The 18,152-nt window shown below is 42.8% G+C and overlaps 2 protein-coding genes across 3 annotated transcripts in view; both read right to left on the bottom strand.

Moving 5' to 3' along the window:
- SYT6 (synaptotagmin 6) overlaps positions 1 to 4,561 on the bottom strand; it is a 139,039-nt gene extending 134,478 nt beyond the window's left edge. For both annotated transcript variants that reach the window (XM_083746038.1, XM_083746037.1), the window contains exon 1: positions 3,937 to 4,561. In XM_083746038.1, the coding sequence (XP_083602164.1) occupies positions 3,937 to 4,081 (145 nt within the window). In that variant the 5' untranslated portion in view covers positions 4,082 to 4,561. The remainder of the gene's footprint in view (positions 1 to 3,936) is intronic.
- BCAS2 (BCAS2 pre-mRNA processing factor) overlaps positions 1 to 18,152 on the bottom strand; it is a 178,469-nt gene that overhangs the window by 9,960 nt on the left and 150,357 nt on the right. The gene's annotated exons all lie outside the window — the stretch shown is intronic.

The raw sequence follows: 18,152 nt of genomic DNA, 5'->3' as shown, positions 1-18,152 counted from the left end.
GATTGTAATGCTCAATTGCATTATACATTAAGCACTATTCCCCTAAGAAGGACTTATCTAGCTCACATTGTAAACTAAGCTTCTGGACACATGCATATACTGGGCACCAGGGGGAAATGGAGCTCTTTCAGAGTGTCCTGGTAACAGCTACTGCCACTGACTTCCTGAGAAGTACGATGGGAAGAGAAGAGGGCATAACTCATGAGGGTGAGGTCTTCAGGCTTGTGAGGCTGGGGGAGGCATTTGGGCCATATCATACTGTCAATGTGTGCAGTAGGATTTCTGAATTGGGCTCAGAACATACAAATCATTTGCTGAGCCAAATTCCAGACACCCTTACCTTTTGCCCTGTGCTTTCTAGACAGAGGTCCGTGCTTTCCCAGTCTGTGTCTGAGTGCCTTCTCTTTTTGTGCCTTGCCACTTTCCAAGGAAAAACCACTTAATGCTGAATTGGAACAAACAGCAATTTGTTCTTTTCCACAGACTTGTTGTCAGTAGTAAAGAGTGGGTTTTTGCAGGGAAGGCTCTGAGGCAAGCGAAACAAAAAGTACCACTCAGACACAGAGCTTTAAAGTACAGACTTGTGCTACAAACACAGCGCAAAAGGAAGTCTGGATGAGTCCTGAGCCATTACTACCAAGAAGAGCTCAGCGCAAATCTCTACATCAGTCATCCTCCCCAAGTTCCATGTTTCCCATTCCTTGCTCTGATTGTGCTGTGACATCTGCAGATCTTTTTTCTTTTCTTTTTAATTGATTTATTTGGTTTTTCAAGTTAAAATTTTACAGAGATATATCAAACATAAATCATATAAACAAGATTCCAAGGAATCTCCTGGACTTCCATCCTTCCCTTTGTTCGTCCTGTTATTAAACATTTCCTCCTGCATCTTTTGTGATGGTCCAAATCTTTTACATCTCCATTGTGTCCAGAATTCACCCTTAAACTACAAGTGATATTCCAATCCTACTCAAGATTTTAACTGTTTACCATTGTCTTTAAGATGTTATAAATTTTCCCCATGCCTTATTAAAATTTTGGTCTTCCTGATTTCTGATTCTTCCAGTCATTTTAGCCATTTCAGCATAGTCCATCAACTTCACCTGCCATTCTTCTATACAGTTCTTTTCATGGCAGACCTGATAGCTCTGTAACACAAAGACTCAATCTCATGTCTACTGGGATCTAGGTCCATCCATGGGAGTATAGAAAGATGCCTTACAGTGAGTCAGGTCATTGGTGCATCTAACTCATCATTGCCTACACTGAACTGGCAGTGGGTCTCCAGGGTTTCAGACAGGGAATGTTTCCAGTCCCATCTGGAAATGTAGAGAATTGAACCTGGGGTGTTCTGCATGCAAAGCAGATCATGACTTGCAATACACTGCAAGTCTTGAGAGATCATCTGAATTCTAGCAAGCAGCAAATACTTCTGATTTGTCAGGGAAGCACAGTATGGACTCAGGCACCCTGAATATCTGCACTAGTGCCTGGGAAACTGTTATGGCAGCATTCAAAGCACTGGGGCTGGATGGAGATGTGCCAACTTGGATTAAGACCCAAGCCGGAGAAGAACTTTTAAAGAAAACGGCACTTGCTTCATAATGCCACCAAATCATCTAAGTGAGATATTCCAAGACAGGCAGTTTATGAATTTCAGCACCATCTCTAGTAAACGACACGAGGCTGCTTGTCGAAATCAGGGCATTGTTTGCACTCTGCTGCGAACAGCAGGTCGATGGGCTGCTTTAAAGCAATAGCGAAGCTACCTCAGCAATCAGGTAATCCCCGCTGAAATCACAGCATCCATCCCGATAGTCAGCCGTTTGCAGGGATATAGAGCAATCAACCAGAGATGGGTTCAGGTGAGCAACTCTGAAATGTAAAGTTTTTGTGAACTGCTTCAGAGAAGCAGTTTATTATTTCAGAAATGTTGCTTGCCAGGACGCCTCTTGGTGCCTCGTGAACAGGGTTTATTTTGTACCAGGGTTCAGCTCTGGGTCCTGATTTGAATGCCAAACATCTGTTCAGTTATCCTTCCACATTCCAAAGAAAAGAATGCCAGGCAAGTAAAGTGCAAATCCCATAGCAAGGAGAAAAACACAGAAGAAAACACACACACACACACACACCTGGGACCAGGGACAGGGCTACCAGTCTGTGGCAGATGTGAGTCCAGCTATCTCTCTCTTGCTTTAGAAACTCATCTGCACTCATGAAATTGCAAGGACTCAACTTTCCATTTGGAGCTTATTTGTTGTCACACAAGGAAAGCTGCAGCAAATATCCAACCTGCTGCCCTCCAGATGTTTTGCCAACCAGGTGCTCTCCAGCACGCCAGCTGGGGCTGATGGGAGTTGTCATCCAAAACATCTGGAGGGCACCAGGTTGGCAAAGGATTCCATTAAGCAACAAGCAAAGACTTCCTGTTCATGAAGGCGTCCTGTTAGCTTTCCACAGTCAGGAAAGTCTGGCCTAGGATAGTTGATTTTAAAGCAAACCTTCCCTAAGGGCATGTCAAAGGCAATTCTAGGAAGCAGCTATGATTCAGACCAGTGTTCAAGCCCTGTGGTGGTGAATGTTTCAACAGGCATAAATTGGCTCTACTTGTGGCTGGAAATGGCACAGAACTCTCCCTGGTCCTGTGGGGCACATGGGTGTTGCTGTGCATCTTAATATAAAAATGGCAAGGCAATATAAGGAAGTCTGTGTTCAGAACACAAAAGCAGACCTATCGCACGAGACCTGCTGGATCAGACTGGTCAGATTCCTCTGAGAAACTCACAGACAGGCCATAGAAGTAATTGTTGTGGTTTGCCCACGGCATTCAATAAAGGGCAATATTCAGGGCTGCCTTAAGCATATGCGGCGCTGGGGTGCAAAGATCCACCCCCCCCAGTTGCCCAGTCCCAGGCATGCAGGAGGGTGGAGCTGGCCAGCCAGCTCAGCGTCTTGCTGGCTCAGTCACCTCCAAACTTGCAGCGCAGAGCCACCCGCAGCAGAAGAGCCTACCACAGCGCTCCAACAAATGGGTGGGCTCTTGCCTGGACTCAACTCTCGGGCCCCGGACTCTCATCCTGGTGCTCCTGAGAGCCTGGCACCCAGGTGCCCCGCACTCCTAGTGCCTATGGGTAAGATAGCCCTGGCAATATTGCTTCTAGTCTGAATGTCCATTTAGGTATCACAGCTAATAGCTGTTAAGAGACTCATCCTCCTATGTCTACTACTGCAGGATTTAAAGAAATATTTTAAACAGATTTTGACCCCGGGCGGGGGGGGGGGAGCATAATATCAACCCTAAGAATACTCCTACTATCTAGCATGGGGTTAAAATGAGATTCCTTGATGGCTTTTACTGCCACTGGAAAGTCAAGTTTAACTCAAGTCTCTGAGCTTTTCAATGTAGCACTGCACCCCATTTACTTCTTTGATAGAAGCTGCACTCAGTTAATGAGTAAAATGTACTTTTTTCTCTTTTACTGCTAACCACAGAGCTGTCAAAATGCAAGGGTATCCACCACCTTGTGCTAACTAACAGGTGAAACTCTGACAACTCTAAGTACACAGGTACACAGACTGAGCTTGATTTCGCTAAAAGACTTCCTAAAAATGGATGCACCCCGCCCTTACACTCTTTGAACAGGGAGGAGGTGTTTCTACACATTTTCCCCGCTTCCTTCCAGATATTTTGAATATTCTTTCACTTTGAGTATTCTTTCACTTAGCAAACATTACAAGAACTTGCTGTTTCAACAGGTTTCTTCGGACTCCCCCAACAACACACATCTGCAGAGGATTTAAAACAAGATAGAGGGAAATGCCTGGCATAAAGGGGGCATTTGTACAAGCTTCACCTCCATGGTGACCTTCTTATCCCATAGCATCATGTGAATAGGGGTCAAGGAGCAGTTAACAGGGGAACAGAGGTCACTGTACCTGGCTCAGGGCTGCTCAGGTCTTGAAAGAGGAGGAACTCCTTGCAGGTGTCCAAGTCCAACTGGGGCAGGCTCTTCTTACGGCAAAGGTCGGTGACAATCCGAGCTGCCGTCTGACACTGGCTTTCCTCCTTAGCGACACTCATTTCCCAAGCTGCATCTCCCTTTGCCTCCTACCTGGCTGATTTGCAAAGATCAAAGTAGGAGGGCAGAGTCCCAGTGCCACAAACCCCGGGACTCAGGACTCCACTAGCGCCTGCATGCCATCACAGTTCCTCTCTGCCCAGAGACAAACCGTGTGGCACAGGCTGAGGTCAAGGCTGAGGCTTGACCACTTGAGGTCACTTTTGGCACACCACGGCTCACTGCAAACCAGCCCGTGCCTTCTGATGCTCTTGTTGCGTTCGATAACAGAGAGCTGCATTTACTGCCAAGGCGTGTTCTGCACAGGGATCCTCCTTCTCCTCCTCCTCCCCAGTTCAGTTTGATTCCTTCCTTGCACACTTTCAAAGCCTCCTTCCAGAGAAGCTATTTAACCCCTCGGTGGGTGTACCTTCTGTATCAGGTGGTGGAGGAGACATTGCAGCTACACGTACAAAGGAGAGAACAGGAGCACTGAGATCTTACAGCACGGAACAGCTTGTCACAACACAGAGCTGAAGCTGAGCAGCACCATTGGCTGCTACACACGCAGCTTCCAGCACAAGGGAGGGAACAGGTTTTATTTATTGGCTTAGCCCAGCCCTAAGATGCTAAGCTGCAAATTGCTAATAGGGGGCCAGCCCTGTTTTGTGTACAGTAATTAGATCACTGTTTTAATTTACAGTACCACTTCTGGGTTCCCACTGTCAGACCAGGCTGTGCAACCAATCCGCACATAGAGAAAGCGCCAATTGTCAGGCATGAGCAACGATCGCATAATGGGCAATTAATACAATACCCTGTAGAAACGAACTCAGGAGTGGAAGAGGAGGAGGAAGAGACTCTAACAAAAGAAAAGAAAAAAAACCACACACAAAAGATGTGCCAAGGAGTTTGCAGCCCCAGTCTCATGGATCATAAGAAAGTGGGTGTCTGGAACAATTCCACTGCACTTACAGTGTCAGATAATTACCTGTTAACACAACTTTGTATAGCTGCGAGACAAATCTCTACAAATGATTATGGAGATTCGGCGTGCTATGCCCTCAAAACATAGTCCTCTCTAATTCCAGGTAGGTGGGAATCAAGTCTCCACGATGCCAAAGAAGAGTCGTGTATAAAGGAAGAAAGTTCAGTTGGGGGTTTCAATTGCATGTGGGTGTGCTGTTTTCTACTCCTGGCATTAATATTACAATTCTACAGCCATTGTAAAATCATTGTTAGGATATGTTGTTTATATAGAATTCCACTATGATTTAACTTCTCCTGCTTTCACCTCTCGCCTCATTTGCCTGCTTCTGATGATAATGCCTTGGTAAGGAGAAATATGGCAGCTGTCCCATACAGGTGGCCACCATTTCGTATGGGGCTTCCGTTCTTGGTCCCCATGCACATCAGCAGAGCATGTATATATGTGTTATGCCCCACCCCCCATTCTACCCTCTTCCAGGTCCAAAAGGACTGAATGATGGTGATTGATGTGCCGCCTGTATTAAAGACATGGGGAACCCATGGAAAGATCAAAGTAGGAGGGCAGAGTCCCAGTCCCAGTGCCACACACCCCGGGACTCAGGACTCCAGTAGTGCCTGCATGCCATTGCAGTTCCTCTCTGTCCATATACAACCGTGCACCACAGGCTGAGGTCAAGGCCACTTGACCACTTGAGGTCACTTTTGGCACACTACGGCTCGCTGCAAACCAGCCTGTGCCTTCTGATGCTCTTGTTGCATCCAATAACAGATGTGGCCCTCCAGATGTTGCTAGATGACTACTCCCATCACCTCTGACCATTGGCCACACTGAGTAGCTTGAAGAAATTTGCCATCAATATCTGGAGAGCCACAGATTCTCATCCTTGCCATATTGTTTTCCATTTGTTTCACCTAGCTCATATAGGTGGCAATACTACCATTTAATTGAGAGTAAATCCCATTGAACTGAAAAGGACTTACTTCTGATAAGCTATGTATACAATTGCATCATAAAATGATGGACCAAAATTTTTCAATTGTGTTGTTCCTAGATTAATTTATTCATACTGTTCTGGTTGCCTCATCAGGTTGCCTGGAGAAGGTGAAGAAAATTGGAACCAGAATGGCCGAGGAGAAAGCATATTTTCCCTGTGAGGAAATGGAGCAGCATTTCTGCTTTTTCAGTTCAGAATAAAGATGACTGTAAAGCAGGACTTGCTAGAGTGGTTACAGTGGTACCTCAGGTTAAGTACTTAATTTGTTCCGGAGGTCCATTCTTAACCTGAAGCACCACTTTAGCTAATGGGGCCTCCTGCTGCTGCTGTGCCACCGGAGCCTGATTTCTGTTCTTATCCTGAAACAAAGTTCTTAACCTGAAGCACTATTTCTGGGTTAGCGGAGTCTGTAACCTGAAGTGTATGTAACATGAAGCGTATGTAACCCGAGGTATCACTGTAAACTTATGCATGGAGGAAGGTTTTTTTTTTCTGCCTCCGTTATATTAGAACTCAGGACCACCCGGTTAAATTGATTGGCTGAAGATTTCTCACACTGTTCAGAACATAGAAAGTTGATTTATGCAGAGTCAACCCATTTGTTTCATCTAGTTCAGTATTGTCTACATTGACTGGTGGCTGCTCTCCTAGAATTAAGAAGGAGTCTTTTCCCAGCCCTACCTGATGATGGTAGGACTTCAAAGGAGTAAAAACCCATGGAAAAGCCTACATGTGCTTTTTCTGATACACAATGCCAAACACAGGTTGCTCCTTAATTTCAGTGGGCAGTCCTATGGTTTCAGCCTCAAATATGCTGGACACAATAAGAAAATATTAAAAGAAAACAAAGATGTGAGCTGGGGATTGGCTCAAGTTATTTGGTTTTGAGGGGGAAGGCAATATTGGCAAATATTCGGTGTTCCTATCCTGCCTTACTAAACCATATATCCAAGGAAATGAGGGGTTTCAAGTCAGTCCTGGCACAAATTAAGCCTCCATTCACACACCAGAAGCAATCCCCTTGTACAAATCTTCCACCCATCACACACTAAACCCAAATATATTTCATTTTTTCCTCTGATTGCTTGTTTGGTTTTCTCCAAGTGTCTCTGATTTCTGAATATTGTACAGCTGCTCTGGGATTTACAGGAAAAATTAATGATGGGTAGCTTTTTAATGACAATATATATGGTATCTGATTACTTGGGTGTGGGTGACTAAATGCTGTGTGGTTAGGAGCTTACAAGGTTTATAGCTGCAGAAACTAAGTGGAGGAAGATAGTTTGGAGACAAATCATTGAACACTTAAAGCATCCTCTTCACACTGAGAACAGCTCACACTTCCCAGAATAAAGGATGACTCACACCACAGCATATACCCCATCACAGGTTAGGAAGTAAAGCAACAACTTTTTCCATTCCACCCTATGTCCCTTGCATGCAGTACTGTTTCTCTTCTGCTGCAATTCTTCTTCCCTCTACATTATTTGACTCACTGTTTGCTGTGGTGAAATTGTGTAATTTACATACTTTATGAAATTAAGTATGGAATTATGTAAATTACCTTGCCATTATGTTGCTGCTTTTTATTTATTTAAACCAAGCCCAAAGAGAGATAAATGCAACCACACCATCACCCACCACCACAAAATGGTATTATTTATTTTATTATATTGAAAACTTTTATACACGTGTCTCAAAGCCATTGCAGAATATGGAGGTGGAAGGACTAAAAGTCATTCATCTGCACATCAGCTTTAAGCAATAAGATTGCAGAGTTGCAACTGACAAGCAATGTAATAAATCAATTAACACTACTTTCCGAACGTTAGATGCCACTATAGCTATATTGATGCAAACCACTCTATGCATTCATCAGAGTGTGAGACAGGAATGGCAAGATGAGATATGCCAGTATTGCACCTACCTTAAGAAATCACTCTAGGGCTTCAGTCCTAAACACATTTGTGAAGGAGTAAGCCCTATTGAACACAATGAGCCTTCCTTCTGAGAAATCATGCATAAGGGTGTGCTATAATTGCCTATCACAGATGTGCCTATTGACAATGACTGCACTATAACAACACGGTTTCCTTGTGACCCTGAAAAAAGAACAGCATCCAAAGCCATCAACTTGAGGCCATCACCTTGTTGAAGCCAAGCAGTTCTGGGTCTAGTCAGTGCCTGAATGGGAACCCCATGTACAGCTAGGTTTCATGATGGTAGGAAAGGTGGGCTATAAAAGTAAGAAAATATTTCTTTAAAATTTGTTTCAATTGCAGGGTCTGCAAGCCTATGCGATGCCCATTGCTTCTCACCATTTCTCTTGGTCTGAAGATCAGTTTAGAAAGCGGGGTACAGGGAAAAAATAATTCATCTGGATTGAACATCAGAAATGACATCGAGGAATCAACTTGTCATTCTGAGTGAAAGGTTATAAAGGAAGAAAAAAATTCAATCAGCCACAAAACATAACCAAGACTAGAATAAAATGCACAATAATATCCCAGAATGTCAACTTAATGAATCGCTTCAGAGCACAGGGAGAAAGTTCTGCCTAGTGGAAGAGGCAGCCACACCAGGCAAAATGTGCCTTTGTCATTCAGCTGCATTCAGTGGCCCTGGTGAAGGTCCCTCCATGTTACTTTACACAGAGCCTCCAAAAACTAGAAAAATAAGACATGGTCACATATGCATTGCATATGTTTAGTACACCAGATGTAGTTACCTATACGTTTTGTATTGTATATTGTTTTATTATATTTGAAGGTATTATTGTTTTTATATGTGTATGGGTCTTATGTTTCTGGTGTTTCTCCTGTAGGAGAAGACCTCTGATGCAGGCATAGGCAAACTCAGCCCTCCAGATTTTTGGGGGACTACAATTCCCATCATCCCTGACCACTGGTCCCGTTAGCTAGGGGTCATGGGAGTTGTAGTCCCAAAACATCTGGAGGGCCAAGTTTGCCTATGCCTGCTCTAATGTGTATGTATTTACACATGACCAAAACAAAACTCATTTTATATCTTGTATTAGAGCCAACAATTCTAGCGACTGAGAGATTTCTCTAGTTCAATTCTCTGAGGATGCATACATTTAAAGCACACAACTTCCCCCAAAGAATCTTGGGAACTGTAGTTTCTTATGGTGGTTTGCTGGGAATGAGTCATGTGACCTGTTTCTGATGTAAAAGAAATAAAACCCCACCAAGTGGCATATCATTTTTCTGGTTTCTCTCTTCAATTTATTCATTCAGAATAAATTTATTCAGAAATGGACAGAGTCTACAGATCTTTTATCAGAAGGGTGTCTGGAGATTGTAATATTTTCAACTTCAGAGCCACAGAGATCCTGGCTGCTGCCAACACCCAAGTCAAAAGCCCCTTGGAATGAAAAATAATTCATTTGATCATCCCATAAATTAAAACGTGGAGAAGGCTGCACAATACACTTAAATATATTATCTATGTCTTGATACACTTCATTCCATATTTCATTCTTATACACCTTCATTGGTTTAACAAGGTATTTTACTAGAATTTCTCACTAAAAATTTCCCCATGTGCCAGAATTCACAGCCAGTAAGCTACTTCTTAGTTTTAAGCATAGTTTCACAAGGTTCTGTTAAGTTTTGCACCCTCTGGGATTTGGGTATGTAGATCTAAAGCTCCTTTTTTTTCTTTCTTACAGGTTTTCTATACAGATTTTCTGTCAGTTAATTCCCATATTGAGTTTTGATGCAAAAGGTGCATCAGTGTACTTCAAAATAAGCAAGAAGGATTACCTTTTGATAACACTCACCACTCTGCACTATAAATCAAAATCACCACCCCATTTCTTCCAAAATTAAAGTCCATGCACAATGTCCTCTGGGCAGCATAGAACTTATGGTGCACTGCTACGTTGAGATGTTGCCTTTCTGATAGGCTACAAATTGAAACCAGAGGCAGCAGAACTATTTCCTCAAATTCTTCTCTTCATGCATGCTACCATAATAGGTTGTAAAAGAGCTACCCAGCAAATTTGCCGTAGTATGGCGCAAATGCCTTACTAAGCATTTCACTTTCCAAAATTTCAGTTGTCATGACAACATGATTGAATTCTTTTTTAAAGAAGGAAATGCTCTGTGATTAGGTCCCAGCAACTCTACTTTTTAATTAGCTGTAGACCCCATAGCCCATGCAATATAAGCCACCGTTGCAAATGCTTAAGGATAAGTTTGGGATCAGAGCAGTAATAGTTCGCCAGGCACAAAAGTAATATTATTGGCCTTGACAGCCTGCTAGGGTACAGCCCAAAAGGCTTTGCAGCTACAGCAAGTGAAAAAGTCAAATTTCACAACGTGAGAGGCCACAACAATTTATGGACATTCAACACATTACTAAATACTAGTAATAAGACCCTGTCCATGTAATAGATTTAGCTGTCTCTGTCGCACATCCCCTAAATCAAGGATGGCCAGTGGTCAGGAGTGCCACTGACCTGGTGTCATTTTGATACTGTTAGACTACAACTCCCATCATCCCTGACCATTGGCTATTCTGGCAGGGACTGATGGGTGTTGTACTAGAAGCATCTGGAGGGAACCAGGATGTGGAAGGCTGTCCTATTGAATCTCCCAATGCCAGAGACTACACTTCATCTTTTACCACAGTTTAAATCCACTCAAAGGGATGCTGTGCCTCTCTTCAGCAAAGTGCTTCTCCTCTCCTATTTAAGTGAAATGCATTCCAGGAGGTCTTCTACCAACTGTTCCATCTTTGGGGATTGTTTGGCCTTCTAGTGCTGCAGCACCAGCTGTTTCGTCAAGAAAACTTCAAGCAAATAACTTACGATCAAGTTTGCAAAAATACAAATTAATAATGTGGCCAGATTCAGATTTAGGCTGCTGTTCTAGCTCCTTTTAGGCATTCAAGACCATTGGACAGGTAAAAAATATATTAAGTGACCCATGTTTTATTTGGCTGCCTATGTCTCCAACTCCATTGTCCTCCTGTATTAGACTCAGTTTATAGCCATGCTGGGCATGATAAAAGGCTTGCAGTAGAATGAATCAGATTTAATCTGAAATTCAGCACAGAAATCTTAATTGCCTACAGAACTCCTTTCTGTCCATTCACCAGTATCTCTCTGCTTTTCAACATCGTTAAACTTTTTCTTTGCTGAGTTTACAAGTCTTTTAAGAACTGATTATGCATTACTATCAGGCAGTGCTTTTTCCCCTAAAAAAATGTTTAGGGGTACTCTCATTTTCCTACTCATATTGAAATATTGCCCCTTAGTGAGGCCAAACTTAGATTCATAAAATGTTTAGGTGTATGCACACACCTGCGTCCCCCCAGGGGAAAAAAAGCACTGGTATCAGGTAAAAGATGCTTGTTCTCCAATCCCAATCTTTGGGAAGTGGAAGTATTGAAACAAAAAGAAGAGGAGCAGGATTCACTGAAGAAGATCTGCCAGTGGAAGCCATGTACAATGACTTCTGCTGGCACAACAAGGCTTTCCACCCCCTCTACTCCCCCTCCCCCCACATGCCCCCTGAGACTGACTCTGGGGGCCAGGAGAAACTGCACATAAGGGGGATCATTCCACCTGGCAAGCTGGAATGGGATGTTGGGACAGTATATTAAATCTGATGTGGTGAAGCCAACATAAACTGACATGGATGAGCTACTATAACAGAGAAATAAATGTTCACCCAACTTCTCATAACAAGTGCTGGGCAATTTGTTGGTATGGCAGCTGTAGCTATATGTATGTACCTTCTTGTCAACTTGTCATACAATTATACAATAATTTCCTGTGCTCTTTGTCTTGCTCATGCATATTCTAGGACCCAGAAAGTCTCCAAAGTCAGCTCAGATAATGACAGCATGCAAGGAAGAATATATCAATCAAGCATTGTTGTTTCAACATCCATTATGACAGGTTTACACATCAATGAAAATCAGACATTTCCATCCCAAGGTTAATTTAAACAAAAGCAATTTGTGTCTTATGTACGATGCTACCAGAATGGTAGGGCTTAAGCTACAAATGGTTCTGTGTGCGCCACAGGGAGGCCTTATAAAACTACAACCAGCATTTTATTCACACAAACAGTTAAATGCCATCTTATAAACTCATAAAAGGCCATAGATCAATGGTAGAACAATACTTTGTATACACAAGGTCCCTGGATTAATCCACAACATCTCCAGATAAAAATAATGGACCATCACTGGAAATGACCACTACTTAAGACACTAGAGAGCTGCTGTTAGTTAGAGTGGGCAGTGCTGGGCTAGGAGGAAGAATGGTCTTGTGCTATATAGCACAGCCTCTTATATTTATATGCATTTTTAAAATCCAATAGTAATTAGGTTGCTTGTGAAAGGTAATCATATTTTCAATCCGTCTATTGTTTTAAGACACCAGTTTAGGAACTCTAAAAGATAAGCTCAGTGGTTTCCAATTGCCTCTGCTTTCCCTAGAAGGCACAGAAGGAACAGAAATGTAAACCATTTGGGATAACAACACATTTTAGTTGTTTTAAGGGTTTACCGTACACTTCCAGGAACTGAACAGGACATCTCCACATCCAAAGGCACTCACAACTCATACACATGTTGTTGCATCTTGCAGTCTCTCAGTGGAGCCATGTGGGATATTGCTGGGAGCTGCCAAACAGGTGGTGGTGGCCACATGCCGTTCGACAGGATGAGACAAAATGTACAGTCTAGATGAGGGATGGGGAATCTGTGGCCCTTCAGATGCTGTAGGACAACTCTTGTCTTCTCTGACCATTGGCCATGCTGGCTAGGACTCATGGAAGTTTGAGACCAGCAACATCTGGAGGTTTACAGTTCTCCCATCCCTGGTCTAGACAATATTTTACTTGATGGCAAGGGACTTACTCCCTAGTAAGTGTGTTTAGGGTTGCAGGACCATGAAAGCCCTAACAAGAAGCTGCAATAAGGTATCTGAGTTTGTCTAAATAAATGTATCACATACATCAGCTCAACTGCTTCTGTCCTAAGAACCAGGAAGAACCAATGTATCTTGAAAGCGAGTCCAATGAAAAGCCTTGCAAAAAGCTGGACTAGCCTGTAACTGAAGAAAGATCAACAGCCAAGTTTGTTCTTTGGGAAATTTGAGAAGGTAATTTGACTTCATCAAGGGTGATATCAAGAATTCAAAAAGTCACCTTGGGTTAATTAGTCCCCTTCATTTCCATATCACAGAAGCTTCAGAGCTTTTCAGGTCACAAGAAGAAGGAGATAGTAGCATAAGAATTATTAGGCACCAGGCTACAAAGAGAAAAAGAGGGTGGGGGAAGAGATAGGGAAGTTACTCTTCTCTTGACTTAGTACCTGTGCTATGTCCTGATATAAAAAAAGAACTTAAAACACAGATCAACATTTCTATAATGCAGCTAAACCACCTGCCTTTCTCAGTGCCAAAGATACAGTACTTTGTTTTGACTTTTAAAATTCAAGGCGGGGAGGGGGACTGATCAGGATTAAGACTGCAGTGCCTGGGGAGGGGGTAAACCCTGCTCTCTCTGCAGTACAGTCCCAGAGAAAATGACTCCCTTGGAGTTGCTGTTTCTCAGGAGGGAAGTTCCATTGTATTGGAACAAATTGCAGCCTCCCTCTCAGGGCAAATAGTGTGTGTGTGTGTGTGTGTGTGTGTGTGTGTGTGTGTGTTGGAGGAGAAAAAAGATTTTTATCAAGACCACTGTACAGGGAGGGGGGAGGTATTTTTAAAAAGCACCTTCCCACACAGTGCTGTTTCAGCCCTGATTTTGAAAGGAAAGACAAGACCCATTAAACACACACTGACATTCAGCCATACTGAATATAGAAAACATCAGTACAGCAGGTGATGGTGGTGTTTTGCAAAGACTGCATATGCCTGTGTGCTTATAGGAATCACATAGTTCTCACAATGGCTATGAGAAGCCAGTAAGCAGAAACTGGAGCTACAGCACTCTCTCAATTTGTGATTCCCAGCCTTACTGCTTCCAACAGTGGGTGTAGAGTATAGCTATTGTGGCTGGTGGCCACTGATAGACTTTATCCTCCACTAATCTAATTCTCATTTAAAGTAATCCAGGGTGGCTTTTAAAGCTTTTTAAGCCATCCAAGCCATGACAGGCACCCAGCCCCACTCCCCTTTGATTTCACTGACCCCATCTTGGAAGTAATGTGTGAAGAGGTAAAAGGTAACGGTAAAGGTACCCCTGCCCATACAGGCCAGTCTTGAACAGACTCTAGGGTTGTGCGCTCATCTCACTCTAGAGGCCGGGAGCCAGCGCTGTCCGCAGACACTTCCGGGTCACGTGGCCAGCGTGACGAAGCTGCTCCAGCGAACCGGCACCAGCGCAGCACACGGAAACGCCGTTTACCTTCCCGCTATACAGCGGTACCTATTTATCTACTTGCACTTAAGGGTGCTTTCAAACTGCTAGGGGGGCAGGAGCTGGGACTGAACAACGGGAGCTCACCCTGCCGCGGGGATTCAAACCACCGACCATGCGATCGGCAAGTCCTAGGCGCTGAGGTTTTACCCACAGTGCCACCCGCGTGAAGAGGAGCCGCTCCCAATTCTGAATCATCTCCATTGTAACCCTTATTATTACCAGAGGACACTTTTAGCCAGTCTGTTTTGGCGGCTGTCACTCTTAATTGGCAGATATGTATGTCTGGTGTTTATCCAGAACATTGTATGATGAATTATTGTCTAACCCTGGAAATTTGTGTCCTTGAAGAATTATCTTTGGCAAACAATATATATTTTTCTCCCCTCAGGCTTCGAATAGGCATTTGGCAGTGGATCTTAAAAGTGAAAGTCAAAGGTGCAAGTCAAAGTACCGGTAATGGGCAAATGACTCATGATGACACCACAGAAAGAGAATTAGCCACACTGGGCAAAGGACAAACCAGAGAGTCAAAAATTGCTTCTTAGCAATGCTGCTTTTACTTGGGTCAATGTGTAAATGTTAAGAGGCCATCTACCAAGCAAATGTCTGAAGAACGGGGCACATGTCGATGTGATGCAATCCACACCCACCCATATATGCTCATATATGCCTGAGGGAGTTCCTCTGAAGGTCCCTACTGTCATTTCAGATCAGACACATTTTACAGGTTCTTGAACCCTACTGTCATACATGGGAGAAGAACTACAGAGTGTTGTGTGTGCAACCATCATGGCCAGCTCCTGGCAGGGTGGGGGTCCCTGTCACTTGACTCACACTTGTGTGGACAAACTCTCTGTTCTCTGTCTTGCCACCGGAGCAAGGGACATGCATGTGAAATCTTAGAGAATTTGCAAATGTTGTCTACATTGATGCCTATTTGGTCTTTCATACATTCCCCTTGCTCTGCCTCGGAACACGACTCCTGCCTAACCCACACACTAATGTCCTGATTTACGAGGCATTCAAACTTTTGACAGTGCTGAGACAAACTAGTCATCCCTAGGATCTTGTCAGACTGACACATTTTCATTAATTCCTAAGCAGTACAGCATGCATATAATGCCTCATCTTCACTGCACCTGTCCATGCTTGCACTGAGCTCAGAATATTTACCTGCGCTGAGAAGCATCTCTTTTCAAAAGACATATCTGAAACTAGAATTCAGTTCTCCCACACAGAAGATGCATATTAATGTCTGCATCACAAAAATCAGTGAAATGGCAACAGCATATGTATAAAATCATGCTGGGTAGATTTTTCGACATTGCTCGAATTAAAATGCAGTACAGTTGATTTATTTTTATTTTTACTGAATGTATATCCCAACTTTCTGTACCTTCCAGCATGCTAATGCAATGACAATAAATAAAAGGCATAGGCGCATTGACAGCAAAACATTAAAGAGAAACCTATAAAATAAATAGCAACAATTAAATATGAAATAAGCAAAAAAGAAAAGAAGAAGCATTTGAACAAGGATGCAACCCAGATGTTTTAAACTAGAACTCCCATCATCCCTGACCTTGGTTATGCTTCCCAGGGCTGATGGGAATTAGATTCCAAACATCGTGAGTGCACTGCGTTGCTAGCCTTGCATAATAGTAATTTTGACTGGATGAGCGAACAAACCAACCAAATTCCAGCTTAACTCATTGCTTTCTCATCCTCCAACATGCCCCCAACACCAGGAGAAATTTGCACCAAGTCAAGGGATGGCATAAATCAACCCCTGCTTGAAAAGGATGACTGGCTACAAGAGCATTCCTCCACTCTCGCATCCACCCTGCAGGCAACAGGCTGTATAACCACCTTGAGATTTGCCCCCACTCCATCCTGGCCATAGGATTGTACAGCTAAATGACAACTGATGCAGTGTGGCATATTTTTTACACATTCACATTTGCTGCTGAGCTGCTTATGAATGCATAACCAGGTATGTTTTCGCTGTAACACTTTTGGTCACGTATAATTGTATTACCCATCTGGTGAAAGCCTAACGTTTTAAGAAAAACACTCTATTTTGTATGGTTCTGAGAGGAGGTCTCTTTGATACTCCATACTTAATGTCTGAAGAGGGGCTGGCAGAATTTGTTTATGCCTATTTGAAAAAGAAGTATCACATTGTTTATTCCCTCAATTAATATGGTAATTGGAAATGGCTCAAATTATTCATAGCTTCTTGTGGAGGAAAAATCACTATGATCTGGGGTTTTTGGCAACATCAATGTGGCAGCTGTGTATATATTCAATATGAAATTTTGTGCACCTGCATATACTACTTTGATGTGCAAATGTCCTTTGATGGACACTGACCATGCAGAAAGAGAGCAGAAAAGTATCTTCATTCCTAGGTTTGTATTATCCATTAGATCCTCATTATAACCATACCATCCTGGATATCTCTGCAAAAACTATGCCCCATTTGTGATGCAAAACTAGATTTGCATTGTAAATCTACCTACATTTTATTACAGTGGCTCTGAATAGCTTCCATTTCTGATTTTCAAGCCAAATGTAGTGGTGAGGTACAAATATGAAAAAACAATTTAGTTGTGTGAATATCCACCCTTTTCCTGTCTTCTTTGGTGGGATTTAGATTAAATTATTTTACATTATACTTTAATTTATATGCTGCCTTTCCACAAAGGAAATTGTGTTCCAAGTAGCTAAAATATACAAAGAAATTAATCTGTGGATGAGATCCATTGGGTGAGATCCTGTGGGTGAGATCCTACTCAGAGTAGGCCTGTGATACCAATGGGCCTATCTGAGAATGTCTTGGCTGGATATCATGCAATAATGGTAGTACATAAAAATAATAAATAAGCATTTAAATAACACTGCCTGCAAGAAAACCTTTAATATTAAGTATCAGCATTTCAGTAATGGCTTAATAGTAATTCGTTAAGTATCCCTCTGTAGGCAAAGACTTTCAGAAAGAAAACTTCCTTTACCTATTTTCTAACACCAGATAGAGCAGATAGTAAACACCTCTTTCATCAGAGACTTCCAAACTTGGCAACGTGGACTCTGACATCTAAGTGACTTACAGTTCTATGAGTCTATATGCTTCCTTGAATGCAAGGGATCCAGGTCTATGAAGTCCAGGTCTATGAGGTCCTCACTATATCTCCTCCACAATGTGGAAGAAATAGTTTGATCTCCTGGATCCTTTGTGCCAATGGATTTATACTTCTTTGGTTAACACCTCCTACACTGTTTAGGGTGAGGAAAATGATCAACAATCTATTATGTGGGCGTATTCCTCTCATTTACCTGTTTGATAGTCACTACAGTTGCCTTTCTGCACAGACCATAGGCTGGGCCAGGAATTCAGGCAAGGAAAATACCATGGACAGCTCTGCCGTGAACAGATTTCAGCCTGGATGCAGGCATTGAAGGGCAGCAGACCAGTTTGTGGCTCCAGTGAAGAATTGGAACCAAGTAATGTTTTCAACAGTACAGAGACAAGTGAGACTCAACTCCACTAGTGCCATTGGGTTTCTTGACCTGTACTGATTTGGAAGGATAGGCTAGGGAAAGTTGGAAGTAATACAGGCTATATAGAAGAAGTGCCAAATTTCCTTACTCTCTGAATTAGATCCTATGAGTTTTGGTTATAAATAAATCTGTTGGTGTTGGCA

The sequence above is a fragment of the Podarcis gaigeae genome (genome assembly GCF_964106915.1).
Source record: "Podarcis gaigeae genome assembly, chromosome: 6".
Taxonomy (NCBI): Eukaryota; Metazoa; Chordata; class Lepidosauria; order Squamata; family Lacertidae; genus Podarcis; species Podarcis gaigeae.
The sequence above is the reverse complement of the archived record's forward strand: the minus strand, read 5'-3'. Positions and strand labels throughout refer to the sequence as shown.